The following is a 27,277-nucleotide window of genomic DNA, read 5'->3' as shown; positions in this document are numbered from 1 at the left end:
CTTCATCTGCAGGCTAAGCACCACCTGCTGACCCCTGACCTCTGACACAGTGGGGGCAGAGGCCCTGGGGCCCGAGGGTGGCCAGCCGAACACGGGCTTCAGAAAGACAACCAGTACTTCTCCAGTATGAACGTGTCGCAAACATTCCTTGCTTTCCGGACAGAAGTAACTGGGGACCCTGCACTTTTATTTGCACAATGTGACCACCCTGGTGATCTGGGGTCCAAGGGAGGTCCCGTGCACACTGGTCCTGGTCTCCAAGAACCAGTCTCTGTTTTCTAACTGTGTTCCGTGGGTTTTGTGTCTATTAGGTGGAACCATGTGAAGTGTAGTTTAAAGAAAGCCGAGGATCCGTGGTCCCACCCAGCTCAGGCTAAGCCTTCAGCACCAGCCTGGGCCCACGTCTGGATAAAACCCAAGACTCTTCAGTGGGGGAGACCTTCAAGGGACAAGGGAGGAGAAGGCTGGGGCTTCACTCTTCTCCTTGGACCTACATCTGTTCATCCTGAAAAGGGGGGAGCCCACCGCCTCTGGGGGGGTGCGGGGGCCTGTGACATGGGAGGGGTGGGCTCACCTGGGACGTAGATGTCCACGGGCACGATGCGGTCACAGCCCCTCACGACAGAGTACGAGTAGTGATAGTAACCTCCTCCGTTGGCACAGCTGAGGGGGGGCATGATGAGGGTCACACTGGCCACCCCCAGCCCTGCCCCCAACGCACACCTGCCTTCAGGTGCAAACAGGTGCCAGGAATGGGCAGGAATGGGATGTGGAGTCCCAGAAAAGGGAACGAGGCCTTCTGTGGGATCAGGGAGAGCAGAAGCAAATGGACGGACCCCGAGCCCACGACACTCAGATGCTCAGGGAGGGAACCAGACACAGAAGTCCACATGGGGTGTGAGTCCACGTGGGTGACACGCCCAGAACAACAGGCTCATCCACGGACGGGAAGGGGGCTCTCGGGGGCGGGGGCTGGGGGGGAGGTGACAGCTGATGGGGGCGGGGTTTTCTTGGAGGATGATGGAATGTTCTGGAACTAGGGGCTAGAGTTGACAGCACCGTGACTACATGGACCATCACGGAACTGCGCACTTGAACAGGGTGGACTCTGTGGCCCGAGTTCTACCTCAGAACAGTGAGGTGAGGAAGCAGCTGCTGGTGGCGTGGGGAAGCGACTGGGTGCCAGGAGGGAGGGCGAGGAGTGTGCAGACAGCCCACAGAGCAGGGCACCATTTACATCCACGAAGCAGGGGCAGAACAGGGGCGACTCTGAGTGGCACAGGAGGGGTGCCCTGGGGGGGTGCCGCCCTGGGGAGGGGCCGCAGGGTGTCCTGAGGGCACAGATGCCCCCTGTGACCGCGGCAGAGGGAGCGGAGATGGGCAGGAGGCGCGCCAGCGTGTCGCGGGCACTCACCTCCCCATGGACACGACGTAGCGTGGCTCTGGCATCTGGTCATACACCTGGAAGAGACGGCGGCGTCTGGGTGCGGCTCGAGGCTGGCGGGCGGGTGGTGGGCCTCAGGGCCGGGCCTACCTTGCGGAGCGCTGGGGCCATCTTGTTGGTGAGCGTGCCGGCCACAATCATCACGTCGGACTGGCGCGGGCTGGCGCGGAAGACCACGCCAAAGCGGTCCATGTCATAGCGGGGCGCGGCCATGTGCATCATTTCCACGGCACAACATGCCAGGCCAAAGGTCATGGGCCACAGGGAGCTCTGCGGGGGCAGGGTGCTCAGCCCGGGGGCACGGTACCCGCCCCAGCTCAAAGCCCATCGGCCAGGCCTCCCCGCGGCAGCCAAGCCACCTCCAGGCCCCAGAGGGCCCTCCGACGCTGTCACGGCCCAGGGTGCTCAACAGGAAGGTAAAGCAAGCTGCGCCTGTGGGTCAACACTTCCCGCAGCCACGTCGCCGAGAAAGTAGAGCCCCAGCCCACGTGACCCGCACGTCCTAGGTCCCATCCTTCCGACACAGGCACGCGCCGCCCCCAGTGCCTGGAGAGCCCCGTGTGGCACAGGTCAGACCCTGGGGCTCAGCCCCTCCGAGGGGCTCCTTCCTAACACTCCTAGTGTCCAGGGGCTCCCAGTGCCTATTCCTCCAGGAAGGCTTCCTGGATGCCGCTGCCCTCTGACCACTGCCTCCACCCATCCAGTGGCTCCTTTCTCCCGCTGACTCCTCTGCCAGAGCCTTCTCTGCTGTCTCTCTGCCTAGCCGGGGACCTGGAGTGGGTCCTGCCTGCCCCCCCATCGGGCTTGGGCTACACAGGCGGCTGACCCTGACAGCCTCGCAGATGTGCAGTTAGGACCAACACTGCAGGGGACACCCGGCGGGACGCTCGCCATGGCCCCATCGGTTACAGAGACACACAGGAACGGCCTGCCCCTGGGACCCCCAACACACCAAGAGGAGCCACTGCCCTGTGAATCGGGGAGAGAGACGTGCACACAACACGCAGACCGTCCCCAGTGAGTACTGGGGGCGGGGGAGTGTTTTCGGGTTTTTCCCAGGAAGGAGCCACTGTTCCAGGGACACACCACTTTCCCAGTTAAAATCACTTCTGCATGAATAAACAGAAACAGGAGATCCGCAGAGGGGAGGCAGGTCATCTTCCCTGGGGGTGGAGGGAGAGACCAGGAAGCATGGCGTGGGCACCGAGAGGACATCAGGGCCAGCAGCGGACAGGGGCAGGTGTGCACGTGTGTGAGCACGTGTGAGCATGTGGTGGGAGGCCTGAAGGACGCGGGAGGGGTCAGGGGCTCACCCGGCGGGCCCAGTTGATGAGGTCATCCAGCTTGGCCACCACATACTCGCCTCGGCTGCTGGGAAGTGCGGAGGATTTGGGGGCCACGGCTCCAGCTGTGGACGCGGCGGGCTGGGTGCTGGTAAGAACACATGGCAAGGGGAGGGGGGGGCCTTAGCCAGGCAGGCACCCCGACACCCCCACCCCACGGTCGAGCACCCCGACACCCCCCACCGCACGGTCGAGCCCAGAGCCCCCTCTCAGAGGGCAGCAGCAAGCTGCGGCATGGGCTGCTCTGGGGCAGCACCGGTAGGAGCTGGGCTACCGAGGTCAGGACAAGAATGAACTTTTGGCAGCTGCCCTGCTGTGGCCCCAGCTGGCCTCTGTCCCCCATGCGGAAAGCAGGAGCTCCACTGACACGCTGTCAATGGCCCTTCTGGTCTGGGGACGTGCAGCTGTGGTCTTGGACATGCAGCAGGGGGCTGGGCAAGGCTCCGAGGGCAGGGACCCCTGCTTCATTGCCTGACGGTGGAGGGAGGGCCCTGGAGTCACCGGGGCTGCTGCGGTGCCAAAGGGAGGCTTTAGGGTGCGCAGGGTCCCAGGAAGGCTGGCCTCACCTGCTGGGGCTGTCAGCAGCCACGCCTGAGTGGACACCACGCACCTGGGTAGCCACGCCCACACCGGAGCTGCAGGGAAAGGGGTGCATGTGAAGAGGAGCCCGGGGTGCCCTGAGATGTTGTGACAGAGGCTACACTGGAGCAGGGATGGGGAAGTTCCACCCAGGGGGCCAAACCTGGCCCTCTGCCTGTTGTTGTAAATAAAGTTTTATTGACATGCAACCACATCCACCCCTTTCTATCTCCGCTGTTTTCACAAAGGCAGAGCTGAGTAGTCTCCACAGAGCCAATCTGGCCCTTCATGGAAAGTCTGCTGAGCCCTGTCTAGGAGGTGTCTGGTTCTCATCTCCTAGGTCTCTCACCTCCCCTTTATTTTACAGTGAATGCGTTTGATTCCTAGAAAAAACGTCTTCTCAAAACAAGGCAGAGTCGGCCCAAGCCCAAGTGCTCCTCGAAGCCTCCCATCTCCCCTCCATCAGGAAGACCCTCTCCTCAGATCTGCCATGTCCCTGCCCCATGGCGCCGGAGATTTCATTTCTGGGCTCTGTCCACTGAGAGGGCACGGTGACTACCTGCCTCCCTGTCCTGAGGAGGCCTACTTGAGGCCGCCACCTGAGCAAATGCACCAACCGCCTTCCTGCCACACGTGAGTGAGTTGTGAGGGAAGGACGGCAGGCAGGCATGGGTCTGAACACAGGCTCGGCCACCACCTGGGCCGTCCCCACGGAGAGGCCTGAACACCACCTGCAAGACTGCCGGACTATGTGACCTTCAGCAGGTGGGCCCCCTCCTAGCGCTGCTGAAGGACCACCCCAGCTCCGCCGTGCTCTGATGCACCCCCACCCGCCACCGAGCCCTCCTGGGCAGGGCCGTGTGCTGGGGGAGACGCAGACACTCACCGCAGAGCAAGGATCCGGCAGAGCAGGCCCGGAGCTGCTGAGAGAGCCACACGGTGCAGGCAGTGAGTTGTTTGTAGGCGATAAACCCCGGTGGGGCCCAGCCTCCAGGAGTTTGCCCATGAGCCCTACGCCTGGCACGTCCTTCCTGTTACCCTTGGTCTATCTAAATTCCACTTAACAAACACCTGGTAAAAAGGGGTCTTTCAGAACGTGCCCCACACAGTGTCCCTACCCTGCTTAATATCCCACACCCTGAAAAAAAAGGCCACACCACACCCGGGCCATCCTCCCTTTCCTCCTGCAGGTCAGTGTCGCTCCTGCCTCAGGGCCTTTGCACTTGCGGCCCGCGCTGCCTGGAGCACCCTGCCCCGCGCGGGCACATGCCAGCCCTTCTTACGCAGGTTTCGCTCCGTAGCACCCATGCCCCCCGGCTCTCTGGATGCGGTCACCCTGTTGCACCTCCATCTCTGTGCTGCGTGGTGCCTGTCTCTCCCAAGACGCTAGGGCCTCGCTGGGGTCCCCGGGGTCCTCTGCTGTGGACGGGCTCCCGGCCCTGGGCTGCGCGTGACAACCAAGCTCCCGGCGGGGCCCGGGTCCGGTGCGCGCCGCCCGTCCCTCCCGGTGCCTCGGGCGGAAATCCAGGTCTGGGGATGCGCTCGCAGCACGGTCAGCGCCCCTCCCCTCGGACGAGCCGCTGGATCTCGCCGCCCCGGACCCCGACGACGCTCTCCCCCCGCACCTCCAGCCCTCGTACTCCGTGCGTTTACCCCGCATCTGCGGACGGCAGGTCTCCGCCGCACGCCGCGCTGGGAGCCCCGGAGGCCTCGGTTTCCCCGCTTGTCGGGGCTCCCGTCGCCCCGCCGCGCCGCTTGGTCCCGGGAACGAGAGCGGCGGCATCCCGCCCCCGCCCCGCCGCGGCCGCCCCCGACCCCCGGACCCCCCGACACGACCCGACCCGCTCACCCGCCGGCGCCGCCATGTCCGCCTCGGCCTTCAAACAACCTCTGCGGTCCGTCCGCCTCAGCGCTCCGGGTCTCCAGGCCCGGCTCCCAAAGCGGCTCGGCTGCCGCGCGGAACCCGGACCCCGGCCCTGGGACGTTCCGCCTCCGTGGACTTCCCTGCGGTGCGCCCCCGGACACCCCCTCCCGGACAGGCTGGCCCGGGGGTGCGCGCGGAGCGTCCCGCATAAAGCAGGGGCGTCGCCCGCCCACTCCTTACCTCGGGAACAAAAGCTCAAAACAGCGTCCCTGGGTGGGCTCGAACCACCAACCTTTCGGTTAACAGCCGAACGCGCTAACCGATTGCGCCACAGAGACGGCGCTGCCGCCCCGCGCTGCCTGGGCTCCTATGAGGCGCGCGCAGCCGGGAGGCCAGGCGCAAGCGGCGGCGGCGCGCGGGCGGCGCGGCGCGAGCCGGACTCGGGGCGACGGCGGCCCCTGCCGGCCAGCCGAAATAGCTCAGTTGGGAGAGCGTTAGACTGAAGATCTAAAGGTCCCTGGTTCGATCCCGGGTTTCGGCAGCTGTTTTGGCGCTCCGGCTCCCGGCCTTTCCTTCCCCAGCATGCCCCCATTCTGCAGACGACGGACGGGGCCGCTGGCTCAGGCCCACGTCGGGGAGGAACGGAGCCCCCAGACCGTGATTCCGGCCCAAACGTGGACTCTAGCCCGGTTCCCAACACTTCTTAAGCGGTAGGATTAGAACGAGCGCTACTTGTTAGGAGTTCGCAAGAACACCTTCCGCCTGCATGCCCCCTAATTCTTGCAATCCTGCCGGATTTTACACTTGGGGGAAACTGAGGCTCACACAGGCAAGCGCAGGGGAGCGGCAGGCGGGCCTCCTGGCAGGACCACTCCGGCCCCCGAACGCCTGCACAGCCCGCCTGGTCTCGCTCCTGGGGAGCTCCAGGTCCCGGGTGGGAGGTGAGGGGCCCCTTCCCCTTTCCTTCCCGCCCCCCGCTAGCCTGTGGAGCTGGATTTTGTAACTTACTTAACTAAACTTTGCATTTTCACAGGAAAGTTGCCGACATAGTGGAGTTCCTGTGTACCCAACACCCAGTTCTGTTAGCAGCTTACACCGCAGGACACATTCGCTGCAATTCATGAACCAAAGTGGATGTTACTGAAGTCTGAGCTTTATGCAAGTTTTCTGTTTGCCCATGACGTCCTTGCCCTGTGAGTGAGGGACCCTGGGGACTGAGCCCCCGGCCCCAGCTGAACTTCCAGATGACGCAGCCCTGCTGACATTCGACTGGCGCCTCATGAGACCTGAGTCACCCAGCCGAGCTGCTCAGTGAATTTCCAGCCCCACCGGAACCACGAGAGAGCGTCTTTTCCAGCTGCTGGGTCACAAGAGAGAACGCTGCTAGAGGCCATGGGCCTGGTCAAGGCTGCTTGACCGAGGCGAGGTCAGGGAGGTCTGAGCCAGCCTCCTGGGAGAGCCCTGCAGTGGGAGGCTGGCTGGGGGAGTGAGACCAGGCACCGGGCGCGGGAACCTGGGCAGTGGGGGCAGTGAATCAGGGACCAGGGGTGGGAGGGCATGGACTATTACATGTGCAAGTGTGCTTCCCTGAGGTTTCAGATTCTTACCCTATAGGGAATTACTTTTTTTTTTTAAACGATTTTATTTGAGAGAACGAGCACACGTGTGCGGGCATGAGCGGGGGTGGGGGGGCAGCGCAGAGGGAGAAGCAGACTCCCCATTGAGCAGGGAGCCCGACTGGGGACTCCATCCCAGGACCCCGAGATCATGACCTGAGCCAGTCAGACGCCCAACCAAGTCACCCACACATCCTGTGAATTGTTTTTTTCTTTAAAGATTTTATTTTTTAAAGATTTTATTTGGGGGCGCCTGGGTGGCTCAGTTGGTTGGGCGACTGCCTTCGGCTCAGGTCATGATCCTGGAGTCCCCAGATTGAGTCCCGCATTGGGCTCCCTGCTCAGCGGGGAGTCTGTTTCTCCCTCTCCCGCTCCCCCCCGCCTTGTGCTCTCTCTCTCTCAAATAAATAAATAAAATCTTTAAAAAAAAAAAAAAAAGATTTTATTTGGCAGAGAGCGAGCAAGCACAAGCAGCCCAACTAGAGGCTCGATCCCAGGACCCCGGGATCATGACCAAAGCTGAAGGCAGGTGCTTCACTGAGCCACCCAAGCACCCCTAGGTTTTATTTTTAAACAACTCTATGCCCAACACGGGGCTCTTACAACCCCAAGATCAAGAGTCAAATGCTCCACCAGCTGAGCCAGCCAGGCACCACCCCACCCCGTGACTTTTTTAAAATCAGTTTTTTAGATAGCAATAGGCTTGAAGAGGGGCCGAGGTGTGTGCAATGACAATTGCCCATCTCAGAGAGTGGGGATGTTGGTGTGTGGGGACCACAGGTACTAGGTAGGGGTGGGATCGTTCCTTTGCATCATCCGGCTGGAGTGAGAAAAGCAAACCAACTTGACGAGCAGCTTCTGCAGGGCCTTGGGGTCTGGGTGGGCAGCAGTTCAGAGAAGGGGTGGGCTGGGGGCGGTGGGAGGAGGGGAGGGCAGGGGGTCAAGGGGGCAGCAGGGAGGCCACACAGAGGCCAGGGAGCTAGAGCCCAGAGGGAAGGGGCAGAGGTGGGCGGGGGAAGGAGGCAAGATGGTCATGGGTTTGTGTGTGTGTGGGGGGCTCCTGGCATTGAGGGGTGGGGTCCAGGATGCTGCCCAGCCCCCCTGCAGCACCCAGGACGGCCGTCGGAGAATGACCCGGCCTGATGTCTGCAGCGCCAAGGGGGGAGACAGGAGTAGGAGTGGGGGCGAGGGGTGGGCTGACAGAAGCCTCGTGGTGGACAACAGGGCAGCGCTGGGGGCAGTCTGTGTCTCAGAGGCTTGTGCTGTGCGTGCTTCTCCAGGGACCCCCATGGGGCCGCCAGCTGCCAGGCCCCGCGCCCCTCACACCTGCCCAGCGGCCATAGGACAAGCACCCTCAGGCTCCCCGCAACAGGGCGCAGGCCCAGGGTGCAGGTGGGGCTCCGGCGGGCATTTAACGCTGGTCTGGACAGGCTGACTGCGCCAGTGGCCCACCTCAGCCACCTCATCAAGCACGGCCAGTGGTGGACGGAGCCATCAGGCTCTCCCAGAAAGGGGCACGGCCCGCTTTGGAGACAATGTCGGGCTATTCTCTGTGGAGGAAGCGACCAAGCGGCCTGGCTTTGGGCTCCACGGTGGACGGGAACCCTCGACCCTCTGTGGTCCCAGCCCCACTGTCCCAGGCCAGCTCGCCACCACCCCCCCCGCCACCATTGGGAGGATTCTGGGGCCATCTCCCAGCCTCTCCCGCTGCACAACTGACCCGTGGTTGTGTGTGTGGCCCGGGTCTCTGCCGGCTCAGACAGCCCCTTCTCAGGGCCCGAGCCCGCCCACCTCCCAGCAGGCTCTCCCTCTAAGCCCCGACTCTAGTGGCTGCTGACCCCGGCCAGGGCCTCGAGCTGAGCCTCCTGACCGTGTACCCACTGCGCGGTCCCCCAGCAGCTCAGGATAAAGAGTTCGTTTGAGCATGGCTTTGACAGGCCACAGAATTTCTGTGACTGGGTCAGGACAGGCCATGGCAGGTCTCCAAAGGCCAGGGCCCGCGCTGGGGACCCTCGGGCACCAGGGTGACCCCCCAGCTGCCTCCTTTTCTGGGCCTGGGCAGGAACGTGAGCCTGGCCTCCAGGCAAAGGCCTTGCTTCTGCAGGAGCCGGTCCCCACACTGCGACCCCACGGCCACACACACAGTGACTGAGGCAGCTACAGGTGGGGGTCCCGCCCTCTGGGGAGACCGTGCTCAGCACTGGGCCAGATGTGGCCACACGGGAACATCCGCACGGGACCAGGGGGTGGGTGGGAAGCGGCCGCTGGAGGGTCCTGCCGCACGTGTTCTTCCACATAGGGAAGGACAGCAGAGCTGAGATGCGAGGAAACCCGAGTGCAGCACCGTGGCCTCGGGGCCTGCCTCAAGAGGAGGCAAACACGGAAACACACGCGTGTTGTGGAGGAACGCATTCACAGAGGCTTTCTTAAAACTCCTGTTTAATATTGGATACAGTGCTTTTTAACATAAAAAAAACAAATGTGCACCTTTTATTAAACAATACAGTACAGTCACAAGTAATGATATGCAATAAAATAAAACACATTTTTGTTTCAAAATCAGGAACTCTACCTTCCACAAAAGCCAGGAAAAGAGCACCCACAGATGAGAAGCGAGCACATTCCGGGCCCCGGTCCCGCAGACCGCACTTGCGCCCCAGCCACGGGACCCATGGCGGCCCCTCCAGCATCAGCACCGCTGACTCCTTTCTTCTAGGAGCTGGTTATCAAATATTTCTTTTTCCCTTCAGAAAACAAAAGCAGAGAGCCTCGTTTAGTAATTCCTCGTCTTGAACATGAAACAGACAAGTCCGTGCTTCACGGGGACAGAGTCTCCGTGTGGGGAGATGGAACGTTCTGGAGACGGAGGGTGGGGGTGGCCGCAGGACGGTGAGTGGGCCTCACACCACTGAGCTGTGCGCTCAGAGACGGTTACGACAGGACATTTTACGTCATGTGCATTTTACCACAATTCATAAAAAAAAATGAACAGCTTTTTAAAGAGTGTGGACTTTCAAATTGTCCTCATTAAGCGACTCCTTGATGATAAGAATTACGTTAACGGGTGTTTGGGGCACGCCCCCAGGGTTGGCGACCGTAACAAAGAGCACAGACTGGGACAGCGGGCGGCTCAGGCGAACCCGAGGCCGCTGGGCGGGCACCCCTGATGGTCAGCACAGCCTGAGGGAAGGGGCCGGCCGGCCGGCCCTCAGCCAGAGGCCCCGCCCCTGGAGTCCGGAGCAGGTGCACATGCATGTCCACGGCTGGCCAAGAGCAGCGGCAGAGCGTGAAGACGGACAGCCGTCCTCACAGGCACAACGGCCAGCCCCTCGGACGCGGAGGAGGAAATTGCTGGGGGGGGGGGGCAGGTCCCGGCCCCGACCCTGCTCCCCCAAGAACACTCTTCCGTACTTGTGTTGAGGGCACCGCACTGGACCACCGAGATCCAGGGACAGAAACACCAAGTCTCCCTGCTGCCAAGGCCCCTCGTGCTCTGCTGGCTCATCTGGGCCAACACTCCTGCACACCGAGCCAGACGGGCCCTTCCGTGGCCAGCCTGGCAGCTGGCCTCCCCACCCCGAGACCTGGCCTCCTGGCACACCGAGGGGCCCCCCCGGGAAGGAGCGCAGCCTCCTGGGAGCTGTCTTCGCTGTCCGGCATCCGTGACAGTGGGCCCGGGCGGCCTTGGACAGAGACCCTGGCCTGTGACTCTAGTTGAGTCTTCAGCCTGTCACTGCCACGCGGGCCCAGCCTGTTCCCAGCAAGCCTGGCAGCAAGCCCAGAGACGGGATTAGGGGCTCTGGGGGCCAAAAATCCCAGGGCGGCTAACCTCACCGACGGAAGAGAAACATCTTGATCACGGCATTCTTCTGACCAGCTAGGAACGGCCCAGGCGACTGCTGCCGTGTAATCTTACTGTGTTTTCTTAAACGGCCACGGCACTGGGGCAAGGGGAGAAAGCTCGAAATGCAAACAGGAGCCCATGCGAAACGCGATTAGGCACCGCAGGCCCGGCACGCGCCCAGGGAGCAGCCCCGGTGGACCGCCTGTGGGCCGTGGCGTGGGCCAGCTCTGCCTGCCCAGACCGGCTCAGGGACGCGCCCGAGGACAGCGCCCACTGCTTGCGTCACTGGGTCCCTCTGACAACTCCTGGCCAAGGGCTAACGTGCACTTCCCATCGCAGGCACTTCATTCACCCGCCGGGCACCTGGACCAGCGTGTCGGCAAGAGGGGCCTTGAGCCCCAGCCACCAGCACGAGGGAGCGCGAGCCCTTCTAGACACACTTGTGCTGCTTGGGGAGCAGCGCCCTGAGCAGCCTACCGGTAGCTGAGGGACGGTCCTCTGAGGTACTTCTCCTCAGCCGTCTTGTAATCCACAGCGTCCACCGCCGCGATCGCGCAGATGATGGCCTGCAAGGGGGCAGAGGGCGCTCAGCCGCGGGCAGCGGGCCCGTGGCGCCCGCAGAGCTAGAGGGATGCGCGTGGGGCCCGGGGCAGCTTCCGAGCAGCCTCCACGAACACGCGCGGGTCCGTGAGATATTTGCAGTCACGTGAAGGACGGGGTCTTTCGGACGAGACACGAGAGTTCGTGTCACTAAAGGCAGAGAATGAGGCAGGACCAAAACCAACAAGCCCATTTGTGGAAATTTGTAAGTTCACTCTTCAAACAACAGGAAAAATATAACCGCAATCATCCAAGCACACGGTATGTCTGACGTTGAGAAATCCTTCTCCGTTTCTTCAGAAGAAACAGCAGAACTGTGGTTACTAGAAATGTGATTTTTTTTTTTTTTTAGAGAGCATTCATTTGAGGGGGAGGAGGAGCAGAGGGAGAGGGAGAAGCAGACTCTCCGCAGAGCAGGGAGCCCGATGCGGGGCTCGATCCCAGGACCCCGGGATCACGACCTGAGCCGAAGGCAGACGCTTCACCAACAGTGGCCCAGCGCCCCCAGAAAGTGTTTTTAAAGAGCCTGTGAGGGGCGCGTGGCCGGCTCAGTTGGGAGCGCTTACGACTCTCGGTACCACGCTGGGGATACAGATCACTTAAAAATAAAATTTTAAAAATCAAGCAGAGCCTTTATGGTCTAGAACAGGGTCCCCCAACACCCCTGGGCAGTGCTGACATCGGGCAGGTCGCTCTCCGGGAGGCGTCCAGGCACTGTGGGGGTCCAGCAGCATCCTGCCCCCTGCCCCCCGTGAGAACCACAGCCGTCCCCACATAGGGACCAGTGTCCCTGGGGCAGAACCACCCCTTCCTTAAAGATACACACTGGAGGGCACCTGGGTGGCTCAGTTGGTTAAGCGACTGCCTTCGGCTCAGGTCATGATCCTGGAGTCCCGGGATCGAGTCCCGCATTGGGCTCCCGGCTCAGCGGGAAGCCTGCTTCTCCCTCTGACCCTCCCCCCTCTCATGCTCTCTCACTCTTGTTTTCTCTCTCTCGTATAAATAAAATCTTAAAAAAAAAATTTTTTTTTAATTTAAAAAGATACACACTGGAGTACTTAAGCATAAAAAAAAGTTTGGGAGGGGCGCCTGGGTGGCTCAGCCAGTTAAGCGACTGCCTTCAGCTCAGGTCATGATCCTGGAGTCCCGGGATCGAGTCCTGCATCGGGCTACCTGCTCAGCAGGGAGTCTGCTTCTCCCTCTCCCGCTCCCCCCTCTTGTGCTCTTTCTCTCTCTCACTCTCTTTCTCAAATAAATAAATAAAATCTTTAAAAAAAAAGAGGGCGCCTGTGTGGCTCAGTTGGTTAAGTGACTGCCTTCAGCTCAGGTCATGATCCCAGGGTCCTGGGATCGAGCCCGGCATCGGGCTCCCTGCTCAGCGGGAAGCCTGCTTCTCTCTCTCCCACTCCCCCTGCTCGTGTTCCCTCTCTCCTGTCAAATAAATAAATAAAACCTTCAAAAAAAAAAAAAAGTTTGGGGAACCCCCCCATAATTACCTGGGGGGAGGGAGCCAGAGATACAAACCGCGTGAGGTCGCTATTCCAACTGGGTGTTGGGCACCCAAGCTCCCTGCCGCTATCTTCATCTCGTTTGTATTTGAAAGCTTCCAGGCACAGAGGTAAAGACCTTTGAGCTCAGCAACCTTTCCCACACGTGCCCACACGTGCCCAGCAGAGCCCCCCCTCCCCCGCCTTCAAAACCACCGGAGTCATCACGTGTGCATGCCTGCCCAGCCAAACCCCAGCGGGTGCGTCCACACAACCACAGCTCCCTCTCCACGAGCAACGCCTACTCCGGAAACGCGTCCACATGCACACAGTTTAAAGCACGTGGTTCTCGTCCCCTGGCACTGGCCACGGGGTCTCCACGCCGCCCCAGGGCGGGCGCCGGGCTCCATGCTGCCGTGGCCTCCCAGGCAGACTTCTGGAGAACGCCATCCCAGCACCAAACCCCAGCCCCGCGTGGCTGGTGGCCGCGGCCACAGACCCCCACCCGCCAGCGTGCACAACGGCCCTGCCGTCCACTCACTTCAGGCAGAAGAACGTCCAGAATAAAGCGGATCCGGTCGCCGTTGACCCGCGCCAGCGTCCTGCTGCCCGTCTCCTGGTAGACCCCCTGTAAGTACTTCACCACCAGGTCCAGCTGATCCTCGTCCTCCAGGTACGTCTCCACGCACGTCACGTACTGACCCGAATTCAGAAATGTCTTCAGCCACCGGGACGGCTTCCTGTTCTTCAGGATGGCCCGCAGGTGGCCCTCGGCACCCCTCGCTTTCACGATGTACTCCACGAGCTTCTGGTTGGCCCGGTCCCGAGCAGCCCGGGACCGGTCAGGGAGGACCTTCCTGTAGGGCCGCCTCCTCCCCTGGGGGCTCCCCACCACAGGTTCCTCGGGGTACCCCCCGCTCAGCTGCGGGAACCTGGTCCCCAAGACGTCCTGCTGGATGGACTTGCGGACGGGATAACCTGCAGACGAACGACACGTCCGTGGGACCGCCGGCCTGGGTGGGACGGCTCCCTCCTCCTCCCTTCACTGTGCTGTCTGGGGGCTCTGCGGGAGAGTCCCCCCCCCAGGCCCCCAGGCACAACCACCACGGCCCTAAGGGCTCCTCCTCTGATGGGACCCGTCCCTCCCCAGCTCAGCCCGACGCCAGTGTCGCCCCAACGGGCAGAGCCCCCGGGGTACGGTGGGACTCTCCGTTCACCCCAAACTCGGGCACCAGGGAAGGCAGGAGGAGAGGCCAGGTGCCCGGTGGGCAGTGGGGGCAGGCGGCGGTCAGGGCTTGTTCCTGGCACTCTAGGGTCAGGCTGGGGACAGGGCGCGGCCTCCACCCAGACGCATCCCCTCCCGGGCTTCAGACACAGAAGACGGCCGCTTCACGCCTCTCAAGAGGAGTCGCCGGGCTTACTTATATCAGCAGCGTAATACTCCAGGAAAGAGCCCGCGAAAGAACCGCAGCCTGCAGAGAACGCACAAGAGAGCCACGTCACCCATCAGAGGCGGCGCTCGGGAGCGGCCCGAGGGTCACGGGGTCAGCATGCCTGCCTTGCGTCAGCCCCGCCCGGACCCCAACACCAGCGTGGCTAGCAAGGTGCCACCGCCCCTGGGGCGCCCAGAAAGGCGACCGTCTGAAGATTCCCAACGGCCAGACGTGGGGTGGACAGAGACCAACTCTCTGATTCAGAGCAAACCCCACATTCCGTTCGCACCCAGTCTTCGCCCCGTGTCTGCCCACCTGCCCTTGTCAGGGACAAGACTGCCATGGGCCCCGGCCGGGCGGCCATGGGAAACAGGCCTGCGCTCTGCCCCCAGCTCGGTCCCTTTGTCCAAGGGTGTGCAGGCCCACATACCAAGCCGGACCCTGTAGTCGGTGATCAGGGAGACACACCAGCCGATGGCCTGGTCGAAGTCCTCCTTGGCTTCGTTCTGCAACGAGACCCAGGCAGCAGCTTCAGCAGGAGGCCACAGGCGCTCTTCCAACCCCCTCTGCGTCCTCGGCTCCCGCGTCCACACCGCAGAGCCAGCAGATGCCCCTGTGCGGGGCTGCTGAAGCCGCATGGGGAAACACACACGGAGGCCCAGGTCTGCTCAGGAAGTGGTCACGTGGGAGCTGAGCACTCTGGGAGAGGAGAGCTGGGGACTCTAAGGAGAGGAAGGTGCCAAGCACCCCAACGTGCGGCTGATGTCGCCCAAACAAGACTTGAAGCTCTTTGTACGACAAATCCTTCTAAGAGTCATCTCTGTGCCCTTGGCTTAGAACGGTGTCGGCTCAGTCGGGAGGAAGGACACTCAGCCACCCGTGGGGACGCCTGCCGAGGCCTCAAGGTCCTCATTTGCAAACTGAGGACAATGCCCCCCCCACCCCCCGAGGACCTGAGCTGGGACCATGGCCCGCTACCTGAGGTCCACGTCCTGTGTTACCGCCACCTCAGCCCGGCCCTCTCCCTGTGGCTGCCACGCATAGCAGCCGTGGGATAGGGACAGCAGATGGTGCTGCTCCTTGCTCGGGAAAGCAGAGCTCAAGACCGTGAGCGTGACACCGGGGCCGGTCCCTCAGGACAGTCCCAACTAGCTCGAGGCGGCCATGCTCCTGCCGCCGGTACAAGGCCTCAGTGACCCCGTGCACCCCACTCCACAGGCAGGCCTGGCTTTGCTCGGGGAGCAAGAAGATGGGCAACAGGCATCGTCCCAGCGTCTGGATTACATGAGGCCATGCATCGTCTTTGTCACAGAACACAATTCCGTGTTTGGGGCACACCGACCTCAAAGCAAGATTCCCGCTCCCCTTTCTGACCACTCCCCCCCTATTTTGGGAAAGCTATCCGGATCCCCGAGAGTGGCCCTGGGGTCAGAGCCAGCCCCTGGCCTGGACGGTTGGGCGCCCGGCTCCCCGCGCTCGCGGGCGTGTGGAAGCTCCTGAGGCCACGGCCGGCCCTCTTCCAGAACCGGGCCCCGCCAACGGGCACCCTGACAGAGACTGGGCGCCCAGCGAAGGCTGCTCTCAGAAGCTGTGCTGACCACACTCACCACAGACGGGACAGGAGCAGGACTACGTCGCAGGGACACGCACATGAGTGGAAGGAAGAGAAGGCTGGGGTCCGGCATGGGCGCTCCCCTTCCCGACCCCGCCCACGCCGCAGCCCGGGCCGCCCGCACTCAGGGAGACAGCGGCGGGCAGAAGGCTCCCCGGGGTCTCCCCTCGAGCTCCCAGGCAGTCCATGCGAACAGGAAGCCTGTGACGTGGAGCCAGGAACCTGCTCACCGGGCTGGGACAAGACCGCACTGGGGTGGGGGGGGCTAACGGACCCCTCCCCTAGGCTGGGTTTGGGCTGGGATAGCTACTGTCACCCACACAGCACCGCGGGGCAGACGGTGTGTGTGCAACGGACCAGCGCCTCGTGGCTCGTGGGCTCGGTGTACGATCAAGATCCGATGACATTTCGGGGGGCTCAGCTACTGGCGAGGCCAGGAAGCCCCATGGGGCGCCACCGCGGCCGAGCACTCAGCCCCCCGCGCACACGCGCAGGGACAGCCTCCGAACCATCGCCCGCGTCAGGACACCGGCCTCGCACCCGGGCACACCGTCCTCTGCGCTGGACAACGGGGGGACGGCCGGCAACCTCCCAGGGCGGTGGTGGTCCCCGCCAGAACGGCAGGAGCCGGGCCCAGCAGACCACCGTCACGCGGGAGCGCACCACTCCCCACGCATGGCGGCTGCTTCCCGGGCACGAAGCACAGTCCGCCTACCAGAAGCGCCTGTTTCTCTTTGCAGTCGAAGTGCTTCAGTCTCCTGAGAGACACCGTGATCCTGGAAGCAGAGAGACGAAGGTTAACGGGGAGCTCCCTCTGCTGAGTCAGGACGACGGTTCCCTCTCCTCTGATGGAACTAGCGGTGACCGCGGGGGCCCCTGCCAGCACCAGCTGCCCAAGGAAGCCCCGGACACAGGCACTAGGGGACGTGGCTGGGGCCGCCACGCGGGACGCTCACCCCCCGGCCACCCGTGGAAGTGGAGGCTGGGTCACTGCCCACAGCACCTGCAACGACTGGGGTATAGTTTGTGGGGAACGGGCGGGATCCGCCGAGTGTCTAACCGGCCCGCCCTTCAAAGCCGGAAAATAAAGCTTGGGACACCGGACTGCCCGAGCAGTCCCTTTCAACACAGCTTCTGTCTGGATTCGTCTTCCGGGGAGCTGGAGCGCAGGGGCATGAGACCATCCCGGCCCTGGACCCCAGCCCCCTCCCCACCATCCCGGCGCCCCCGAGCCGGCAGGCCTTCGCCCGGGAAGCGTTTGCAGAGAGCAGACAGCTGGGTTACCCTCTCCCTTTGGGGTCCATGTGCCCCTCGATAAAGAGCACACTGGCTTTCTTATCTCTTCGCCGGACACTCTTGACCTGTTGGCAAATCCAAGAAAATAAAGCATCAAGAACCCAGAAGAGGCCATGGGTTTGAATTACCTTCCTGACCTCTGTTAACCATGCAGGTTGGCACGTGGCCGGCGTGTGACAAGGGGCGCCGCTGCCGGCGGGACCAAGGCTAAGCCCCCGGCCGGAGGCTCAGACACCGCCCTGTCTGCTGCACACACCGCTCAGTCTCACAGATGAGCAGGGCCAGGCGGCACTTTGCTCTGTTCTCTCTCCTAACAGAAAGACCCAAGCCCACACTACCTGCCACCTCTGCAGACGACCACACGATTCTCTCCTGACTCAGCAGGACAGGCTCATTCTCGTTTTCAGGATGAGCAAAGTGAGCTCACGCGGGTGGGACTAGCTGAGGACACAGAGGCAGTGGTGCGTCCTCTCTGCCCGGTGCCTCTGTGTGTCCCCGGCTCAGCCGTAAACCGAGAGCTGACCCCAGGAACCTGTGACCTTGGAGATCCATGACCCAGCAAGGTCCCCAGGAACTGGTGAAAATGAGGAGAGGTCCAGGAAAAGGGTGCCAGCTGCATGGGGCGGGGGGACACACGAGCGTCTGCCACAAAGTAAATACTGAAGGGAGGCCGAGGGGCCCGATAAGCGACCCCCAACAATGGTGCAGAGACACTGCACGGAGACCCCCACTTCATCTGCGTATCTGTTCAAGCTCCACCTTCTGCCCAGCAGACGCGGCCCGGATGTGGAGCCCACTGTTGCTACAGCCAGTCCAGCACGGAGGCCATGCTGCCCGCTGCACGTCAGCCGCACGGCAACGCCAGGAGGGTCTCTGGCTCCTGCAAACACCTTTCCGGGTTCAACGTCACCGTTTCTCACTACAGGTTAAAGCCCTAGGGCCGGAGCCGTCGGAATGCCATCTACACTGGACGGGGAGGAAGGACACTGGACGAAGGAGGGGGAGCCGGCACGCGGCCCTGGCCTAAAAAGTAAACGGACAGCCTGCACCGTCCAGGCGGGCGCACGGAGAAGCAGGGCCAGGAATTTCACTGCGCTGAGGCCCATCCACCGCACACGCACAGCCGATCCCTACCCTGAAATCTGAGAAATTTAAAAGCTCCAAAGGAGAAACCCTCAAGCGCACAGTATTAGAAATCAGCAAGTTGCCGATTTTTTTACACAGGTTTTCAGGTTTTCCTGAGCCTGCTTGGTCAAGACTGGACCTAAGACCCTCACACTCAACTGTGCCAAAATGATCACACTCCCCTTACTCAAGTAACCATCTCCAGAAACCCCGCTTAGAATCGTAAGGCCGTCGGTTTCTCCCAGTAAAGAAATCTCCAGGGGTCCAGCTGACACGAATGGGGGGCGAGGGAGTGGAAGTGCGGGGGCTTCAGCGGGGCGCTCCCGATGCTTACCACTGCTGGCCAGAAGGGGTATTTCTGGTGTTTAAGCCAGACCAGCATTCCTACTTCAAATGACCGTGGTTCTAAATTAAAAAGAAAGACAAAAAGATAAACAGTAAGTCAGATCCACATCAGGCACCAAATGCAACAACTGAAAACAACGTGTCTGTCGGAGATCGCTTAAACCTGATGCTCTAACTCTCGTCAGAGACCCCCACGGTTTGCGAGGCAGTCTCACAACAACGCTGGCCTGAGTGCAGGGGACGCGCGCTGCTGAGCGGGGACAAGCTGGGGCCGACTCTGTAATCTCAAATTATTCCAGATTCAAACATCTTTTTAAGAAGAGTATGGCTCAGAAACCCCAACAAAAGCAGCAAATTCCTAGGAAGCTCATCAGTCTGAAAAACTGGGCTTTATCTTCAAAAGGAGAAAAAAAACGAGTTACCAAAATCATCATCCAGTGACCACACAATTATCCCTAAACAAACTTTAACAAGACTTCCAACCGCACACAAAACTCCAGAACGGATAATGTAAACGTTGAAACAGTGAGGTTAACGTCTCGCAGACACGAGAGGCGGCCAGCGCAGCCACGAGGCAAGGTCTGCGGGCAGGCAGAGGGCTGTCATCCGTCTGGCGAGAAGCGTTTGGTTTTTAAGAGAACCGTCAGGGCCCCGTGAGGACAAATAGGTCTCGGGAAACACCCAGACAGACATCAGGCTGCGGGGGGGCTGGGGACAAGACAAAATCAAACAGAAGCAAAAACCAGGGGGTTTCTCGGGGCTGTGGTGACCTGGCCCCCTGCCGGCAGCAGTGGACGAAAATGGCCTTCTGGAAGAATCTGCAAGAAGGCGCGTGGTCCCTTCTCTGGCCGAGTTCTGCTCCCAGGAGCGAAGCCGGCAGAGCTCTTTCCCAGAGGCACATGCCGGGCATGGCTTAGCGCCCCCCAGGCGTGGAACCATCTAGGCACCTCATGGTGCGGGGGAGGGCTCAGTAAGGAACAAGCGTGGCTGCAAAGAGTAATCAGAAGACCACGAGCAAGTGTAAAGTGTGTCTGAATTACCATCAGGTGCAAAAAAGAAAACGCAGAACCATCAGCACAGATAGGGAGAAGCACACTGCGGTGTGGCCGACAGGAGCCGAGTCCAAGGGCACGCAGGGTGTCGCCCTTGGAGGAGAGGTCCCCCCGCCCCCCCTTCCACGTATTATTTTTGCAACATCTCGTCATGAATCTATAGTTACTTCATAACGAGAAGGCTAAAAAACACCAGGCTACGGTAAAACGAACCAATGGATAAATCTAAAAACGAAATTCATTCTAAATGATTTACTCCATGAAACAAACTAAATTGCTGGCAGTTGTCAGTTTGGGATCTTGGGTCTTTATTTCAGGTCCTTCCACAAAGAGGGCCGAGCGCACGCATCTGCGCCTGTTTGTTCTGGTGCGGCCCGCACATGCGTGTGGGAGGGGGTCCCGGGGCCCCGCTGCCTCGGGCCGGAGACCCTGCCTCTCTGGACAGACAAGCAATCGCCGTGCCCAAAGGCCTGGAGGCAGCGTGAATAGTAGCGACAGGACCCGGCTCTCCACGGAGGGCACAGGAGGACACATAAAGGAGAAGCGTGCCGGCAGGGACGCCCTCTTCCCTCAAGACCGATGGCAGAAAAGCGCACTCTGCATGCTGCGGGCGCAGGAGGAACGCCAGCCGCCTCCGCCCAGGGGCTCCGCGCGAGCGGAAGCGCGCACTCCGGCTGCCGCTCCGGACTCACCATGATAGAAAAGGATTCTGGGTGGCTCCTCATCATCCTCCTCTTCCTCCAGGATGGAATGAATGGGATTAAAGTCGACTGACTCTCCAGAAGACTGACGGTCTGCCAATGATGTTAGATTAGACTTTCACTGTCAGCATCTCAGGGACTCAGCCCAAGACACACATTTCGTGATACGTGACCGTCAACGCAAACATAAAAGCTCCCACGCAGCCAGATGCAAGGTGGGTACGCTCTGACTAAAGTACACTCGCAGGCAACAAACGAGAGCCAGAGCGTGGGGGGAGAGAGGCCTCTGCGTCTCCACGAGGGGCAAGTGCACAAGCAGCGATCTAAGCGGACTGAGGGCCTGGCCGGGAGGCGGGCGGGCAGACGCAGGGACAGGCTGCGCTCAGCTCCCTGCCGCCTCGGACGTGCCGGACACCAAGTCTAAACACATGATGCTTAAACTCAGGGCAGAAACCCGAGTACGTGTGTAGCAAGGGGGTGTGCAGGCACGGAAGCCCAGAAAAACTGACAGTTCTCAATCAGCAGCTCAAAAACAAGACGGGACACCGCCACGTTCAAAGGAAACGATCCACTGCGCAAGACGGCCGCCACACAACAGTGCGTCTCCACAGGAATTGTGAACAAGTTGGGAGCCTTCTGAGTGAGTCCCTCACTTCTGAGATTCCTGCCCGTTCAGGGCGAGTGCACTGCACTCCTGTGCATCTGTCAGAGCCCAGCCCCGGGGGTGTGGCCGCAGCCTTCCTGCAGCCACCAGGCTCGGCCTCCAGTGCCCCCAGCCCTCTCCCATTCAGAACAAAAGACACAAGTCAGAATTACAACCCGGTGGGAGACACAGACAGAAAGGAATTGGACAATATCTGCTCTGCCTCTGTTTTGATACGACCTCATTAAGATCAGGTTAAAAAACACACAAGTGAGGGATGCCTGGGTGGCTCAGTCGTTAAGCGTCTGCCTTCAGCTCAGGTCATGATCCCGGGGTCCTGGGATCGAGCCCCGCATCAGGCTCCCTGCTCGGCGGGAAGCCTGCTTGTCCCTCTCCCACTCCCCCTGCTTGTGTTCCCTCTCTCCCTGTCTCTCTCGGTCAAATTAAAAAAAAAAAAAAGAAAAGAAAAGAAATCTTAAAAAAAACAAAAACACAAACACCCCACAAATGCCTGACCCGCATCGGCCCCTGGGAGAACCCAGATCCGCCCTCTGCCAGCACAAGACCTTCTCGGCCGCAGAGCTTTACCTTCCTCCACCAGGATGCGAAGATTTCTTGTCTCCTCTGGGGAAGCCTGGGGGGCAGGCAGGCTGAGTTTGGCAGCACTGCGCAGAGTCATGCATCCCCTGGGCCTCTGCCTGGGCACTGCCCCCGGCTCCCGCTGTGGGGTGGGCAGCCTCTGACTGCCATCTGGGTGCAGCCGCTTGGCAGGGCGGCCTCGGGCATCTGGGCAGGCGGGGCGCCCCTGGGTCGGGAGCACAGTGGGGCCACGTGGAGGCAAACCCGGGTCTCGCCCTTTGGCCCACAGACCCTTCTCCCTGACGCTGGGTGGTGAGCCAGGGGCTGGAGGGCTCCTCTCTTGTTCACCGTCTCCCCCTGAGAGCGAAGGTACCCTCTGACACGAGCTAGGCTCCTGTGCTAAACTTCTTCCCTTTTTACTCAGGGCTGTCCGCCTTCTGCAGCACGCTCTCGATCCACTGGCGTCCTGAAAACCACCTCTGGCTGAGGGGACCACCAAGGCCCACGCACTCTCACTTGTCCCGAGCTCCTTCTTGCGGTCTTTGCACTTGGGGTCCTTTCTACACGTGGGTGAACCCGACAGCCTTGGGCGTACACGTGCCCTCCTCTGAGGTCCAGAACTGCTTAGCACGTCTTCCTGGAGACCAGAAGAGCTGGGGTCACAGAGCGAGGAGGCCAGTTCCATGGGCTTCTCTCCTGAGGACAGAGCAGTTCTTTCTTCCCTTGAAGAGCTTTCTTGAGGCAAACTGGTTCTCTGGTTCAAAACATCCAGAGCCACTCGAAGCGAGCGTCTGTAGGCCAGCTCCTCCAGGGGTTCAGCAGGAACCTCGTTCTGGGAGGCTGCAGGGGTGAGAAGCACACAAAGCCGTGACGCCCAGGCGCCTAGCACTGCTGTCAGAGCATGCCCCTGAGGGCTGACACGGGCTGTCACACCTGAAGGGGGGACGGACCCTGCTCAGCTCCATCTTTCCCAGAGCGTGACAAGGCCACAGAACGACAGCCATTGTTCGCGGCCGTAGGGCTCCGCTTTTCCAAAACCAACCTGATTGGGTTACAGAGATAAATCCCTCCGGGTCACAAAAAAATACTGCCAGCAAAACGTACTCAGACGCTTCCCACATCTTCCCAGCCTCACAGTTTCAACTTCAATCAGGCTCAATAAAAACCCTTGCCAACTCCATAAAGAACTCTGCCGGCAACGTGTTCTTGGGTGGCGGTGGGGGTGAGGGGCAGCCCATGAAAGGGACCCATTGTGGGCTGGTGGATGTTCCGTGCTTCTGTGTGAGGGCGTTTCCATGCCAGAAAAGAGCATCACGGGCCTGGAGATTTGAGCCTGACCTCCTCGCTGCTAGTTGTATTTATTCACTCCGACCCACAGATATGGCACTGTTTATGTGAACGAGGCAAGGGTGCAGTATCGCAACTCGGCGGGCACGACCCCTCCCGCACAGTCTCTTCCCAGGTTACTCGTAAAGGCTCCCACAGACCCCCCGCCCCCACACAACCGGGGCAGGCAAAGATGCGCGTCCAGGAGGCGGGGCTGACGCCGCCTAAGGTGTGCTGGGCGGATAACGCTTTGAACCAAAGCGGTTTTTCCAAACGCAGACGAAAACGAACCCTACTCTATACACACCACTGGAAGGATTCCTGGTCAATCTTTCCACAAGACTCACAGCACTCGGTACAGGGGGTGTGCGCCCCCCCCGCGCTGAGGCGGCAGAAAACACTTCTGCCTTAGGTTTGCTGAGCCGCCAGCAGGCAAGCGCACAATCAGCCCCAGCACCATGGGGCTCAGGCCCTCCCTCCCACCAAGAAAGGCAAAGGGAGTGGGTGTCGGCGAGGAGAGCCCCGGCAGACCACGGGCACCCGACGACGATGCTCATCGCATAGTCCTTTCTCCCTGGAGCTTGGCTGTGGAATTTAAATACACAAACCCCTGCTCTCAAGCCCCGGGCAGAGAATGAACCAGCACCGAAACCAGTTTGAGTCTTACTGCCGGATGGGGGTGGTGGGGAAGGAAGCATCTTGCCCCATCTCCTCATGGAGGCAAATGCACACCGGAGGCCATGGATGTGACCAGCAGATCCCAATGCTCACGGCAGGCCACACTGGGAGTCAAGAACAGGATCAGTTCTGGGGTAAATTCTACAAAGGTTTAAGAAAACAGATCCATTTTCTTCTTCTCCTTTGGCTCAGGGTTACCTGGGGAGCAGGGTCTTTCCTTCCCCCACACAGTCTCTTTGTTATTTAGAGATGTGCTCTTACCCAGGGAGGAGGCGATCCGTTCGATGTGGGCCGTCTTCAGGATTTCCACGTCTGCGCTTCTCACCTCAATCCTGCAGGGACAGAAACACCCGTTATCCGCTACCAGCCAAGACCACGAAGGCATTTTCAAAAGTGTTTTTCCTTAGATGACAAAAGAATTCGATTTCTTTCTCCTCAACTCTCCACTTAAACCAAAGTCACAGCCAACTAGGAATTCCGGTGTCTGAGGTGAGAGGCAGCAAGGATCCTGGTGAATGTTTTTTTTTTTTTCCTTTTAAAACAGAAAAAGTTGGGGCGCCTGGGTGGCTCAGTTGGTTAAGCGACTGCCTTCGGCTCAGGTCATGATCCTGGAGTCCCTGGATTGAGTCCCGCATCGGGCTTCCTGCTCGGCAGGGAGTCTGCTTCATCCTCTGACCCTATCCCCTCTCAGGTGTTCTCTCTCTCATTCTCTCTCTCAAATAAATAAAATCTTTTAAAAAAAAAGAAAAGAAAACAGAAAAAGTTGGCTGGATTTAAGAGTAAAAATGAATTCAAATTGTGACTTTTATGAGGCAAATCCTACTTCCAAATGCACAAATAACTCCTTTGTTAGATTTTCAGAGTAGCTGATAATGTCACTAAATGCTGTTTACAGCCCAGCAGGTGTGTTTTTAATTTAAAAGAACACGCTTTCTTTTTAAACTCAAGTAGTCAATTACCTTCCCAGCCGCAGGGAAGTGTGAGCTCGGGACTAAGCAAGCTTAGGAGGCCGCTCTGGAGGAATGGGGACCTGGGGAAGCTGTAACTGGAGCTGACGAGGTTTTATTCTGAATTGGGAATTCTTCCCTTAGACGCAGCAATACCACAATCATACGTGATCTGGGCCTTTTAATTATCCTGGGTAATATTATGTTCTTCCGCCTCCGAATAATCAAGGACAAGAGAGTAACATGCTTCCACATAGCGTGTGCCTTCTGAATGCCAAACAGTAGCTCCTAAACGGACGGACAGGCTGAAACATCAAACACTTCAAAACTGATGGGCCTGTTACACAAGTTTGAGAAAAAGCCACACCAATCTGCAGAAAGAACCATCCCAAAGTGAACCCCAACAAGACTTTCCCCTGTGTATAATTTATATTTATTCGATTTCCCTGCCAATCTCTCACACAGTGGATCTCATATGGATCTTCAATTTACAAATGGACGTAAAAAAAAAAACAAAAAAACCCACCAGGATTTTCCTCTTAAGATTAGGAGCACAAGTCCTTCACAGTAACTGAAAAATAAACCCTTGAGAGTAGACTTCACCTTTGGGTGCGGAGATGCAGTATCAAAAATACCATTCAGAAAAAAGTAGTATTTAACAAACCCACAACACTTAACTTTTCATCTAGGGAGAGTATTTGAACACTTAGAAAAAATTCCTTTTTTCTCTTATTTTTTGTTGACGTCTCAGTTCTTGCCAACACCTACGATAAAGAAAAAAAAAACCCGTTGTTACGAAGACGCAAGAAACAGTTAACACAAAGGAACGCTCGTGTGTAGACGCAAACGCAGCAACTAATCGACCGGGGACTTCAGCAGTACCCTGTCCGGCCCGGGACCTCGCAGATGGGGGAAGCCAAGGAAGGTACAGGGGTGAGTGGCAGACGCAGGAGGGAGCGGGGCCTTGGCCTCGCGGTGCCCGGGGCCTGCTGCTGGAACGTCCCCCCAGGGCACTGCCCTCGTTTACTGGCACAGAGCTCCCTTCCAGACATTCCCTCGAGGTCCACGCTGCCGCACACGCCTTTCTAAAGCTGAATCTGCTCGTTTTTTCCGAGCTGTGGAAAAAAGACACTTCTGGACGCGTAACCTCGGGAGCACCCGACCAGAAACCCCGTGAGGCGGGGGAGGAGGACGGCCCCAGGATCCCCCAGGTCTGTCCCGACGGAGACTTCACTGCTCGCCCCGGAGTGCTCCGCAGGCCGGAACCGCACACCGAAGGCTGTCACCTTGGCAGGCCACAGTCGCTTCTCCCATCTGCACAGGACATACTGGGCGTCCGTCATGACTTGGACTCACGCGGCGAGTGGGGACGACGTGGGGACGACGGGGCACCGACGGGGCGCTGGCAGGTCCGCCGCGGGGCGCCCTGCAACACAATCGGCGCAGGGGTTTCGGGGTCGTGTGCGGGCGGCCGGCCCGCGGCTGGCACGGCGGGGTCGCCCCGGCGCCGCGCTCCCGCCCGAGGAGATGCAAACGGCTCCCGAACACACCGTCTCCGCGCCCGAGGCCGCCCCGCCCCGCGCGCACAGCCCGCCCCGCGCGGGGCCTCTCCGCGCAGCCCAGAGGACCGCGCCTGCCGCGGCGGGGGCCCTCGAAGGACGGGGACAGCTGCACGGCTGTCCTCCCGGGCCGGCCGCCCACGGGCACCGCCGCAGGAGGGTCCAGGCCCGGCCCGGGGCCGGGGCCCGGCCGCGGGTGCGGGAGCGGGCGCACGCGGCACGGCGGGGCCTCGGCGAGCGGGGCAGGGGGCGCACGCGGCGGGGGACGGCTCGAGCCCCCGGGGCCCTCCTCTCGGGGTCCGCCCCTCCCCCCAGGCCCGCGCGGCCGCCTCAGCCCCCGCCGGCCGACCCGCGGGACGCAGCCCGCAGGGCTCACCGGGCGCCCGGCCTCCGCAGCGCGGCGTCCCCGAGCCCGGCGCGGAGGGCGAGGAGGCCGCGGCGGCCCAACGGCGACGACACCCGCGCCTTCCCAGCCGCCGCCCGCGCCCACGCTCACCGCCGCCGCCGCCGCCGCCGCCGCCGCCGCCCCCCGCGGGCTGGGGGCGGTGCCAACCTCGCGGCACCGCCAAGCCCTACCCCCGCCGCCGGCCAATGGGGCGCGCGCATCCGCCCTGGGACCCGCCCCTTCCGCCCGGGCGGGCGTGCGCGCGGTTGACTGATAGGCGCTGGACGGGCGCGCGGGCGCGCGGGCGCGCGGGCGGTTGACTGACGGGCGCTGGGAGGGCGGCGCGAAGCCGAGAGGCGACGGCGGGCGGCGACGACGGGCGGCCTCGGTCCGGGCGGGCCCCGCTCTCTTTGGGAGCCCGCCTCCGGGCGCCGCGGCCCGGCGAAGGAGCCCCCGCCGCGCCCCCGCCCCGACGGCCCGAGAGAGCCTTCCAGAACCTTCACGCTCCAGAGGCGCCACGTGCTGCCGCGGTGCCCACGGCGGAGGCACTGAGCGCAGCCCGGGAAGCAGGTACCAGCGCGTGGGCTGGGCTCCGGGGTCGAGCCGCCTCTTTTCAGCCGAATCCCCCGGCGTCGGCCAGGCGTGGTCCTCAGCAGGCGACTCCGCCCGGCCCGTGACCTCGAGCCTCCCGCCCCGCCGCGGGCGGAGGAGGGCGACGGGCGGGGGGATGGAGGAACTGGGGGGGCAGGGGGCGCGGGGAGGTCTGACGCCCGGGGAGGGCGGGGGCACGGGGAGGTCTGACGCCCGGGGAGAGGGGGG

At 61.1% G+C, this 27,277-nt stretch overlaps 2 protein-coding genes and 2 non-coding genes across 9 annotated transcripts in view; 1 reads left to right on the top strand and 3 right to left on the bottom strand.

The window, feature by feature from the left end:
- Positions 1-5,373, bottom strand: part of NDUFS7 (NADH:ubiquinone oxidoreductase core subunit S7) — a 6,457-nt gene extending 1,084 nt beyond the window's left edge. The window contains exons 1-7 of one of the 2 annotated variants that reach the window (XM_081825753.1): positions 5,216-5,373; positions 4,253-4,289; positions 3,354-3,422; positions 2,758-2,875; positions 1,535-1,714; positions 1,415-1,461; positions 575-663 (exon numbers count right to left, since the gene is read on the bottom strand). In XM_081825753.1, coding sequence (XP_081681879.1) covers positions 575-663; positions 1,415-1,461; positions 1,535-1,714; positions 2,758-2,875; positions 3,354-3,422; positions 4,253-4,289; positions 5,216-5,231 — 556 coding nt within the window. In that variant the 5' untranslated portion in view covers positions 5,232-5,373. The remainder of the gene's footprint in view (positions 1-574; positions 664-1,414; positions 1,462-1,534; positions 1,715-2,757; positions 2,876-3,353; positions 3,423-4,252; positions 4,290-5,215) is intronic. The other variant, XM_081825759.1, reaches the window with a different exon arrangement.
- Positions 5,374-5,494: 121 nt separating this feature from the next.
- TRNAN-GUU (transfer RNA asparagine (anticodon GUU)) lies at positions 5,495-5,568 on the bottom strand. Its single transcript has one exon. It is a non-coding gene; the product is annotated as a tRNA-Asn (tRNA).
- Positions 5,569-5,698: 130 nt separating this feature from the next.
- TRNAF-GAA (transfer RNA phenylalanine (anticodon GAA)) lies at positions 5,699-5,771 on the top strand. Its single transcript has one exon. It is a non-coding gene; the product is annotated as a tRNA-Phe (tRNA).
- Positions 5,772-9,268: 3,497 nt separating this feature from the next.
- PWWP3A (PWWP domain containing 3A, DNA repair factor) lies at positions 9,269-26,583 on the bottom strand. Of its 5 annotated transcripts, XM_081825543.1 has the most exons (14): positions 26,450-26,583; positions 25,801-25,940; positions 25,193-25,278; positions 23,829-23,899; positions 21,573-22,403; positions 20,333-20,434; positions 18,578-18,648; positions 17,107-17,183; positions 16,538-16,598; positions 14,641-14,716; positions 14,199-14,249; positions 13,319-13,755; positions 11,168-11,256; positions 9,269-9,590 (listed from the first exon to the last, which is right to left on the bottom strand). In XM_081825543.1, the coding sequence occupies exons 2-14, from the start codon at positions 25,855-25,857 to the stop codon at positions 9,536-9,538; spliced, it is 2,064 nt and encodes a 687-aa protein (XP_081681669.1). In that variant the 5' UTR covers positions 25,858-25,940; positions 26,450-26,583; the 3' UTR covers positions 9,269-9,535. The 5 variants fall into 5 exon arrangements, with proteins under 5 accessions (XP_081681669.1, XP_081681731.1, XP_030897963.2 ...); XM_081825605.1 differs by lacking the exon at positions 25,801-25,940 and having other exon boundaries at positions 26,450-26,580; XM_031042103.2 differs by lacking the exon at positions 26,450-26,583 and having other exon boundaries at positions 25,801-26,041.
- Positions 26,584-27,277: the final 694 nt, after the last annotated feature.

This window comes from Leptonychotes weddellii, chromosome 1 (assembly GCF_054177405.1).
Source record: "Leptonychotes weddellii isolate Sample4059 chromosome 1, ASM5417740v2, whole genome shotgun sequence".
NCBI lineage: Eukaryota > Metazoa > Chordata > Mammalia > Carnivora > Phocidae > Leptonychotes > Leptonychotes weddellii.
Note: the sequence above shows the minus strand (reverse complement) of the source record. Positions and strands in the feature narration are given on the sequence as shown.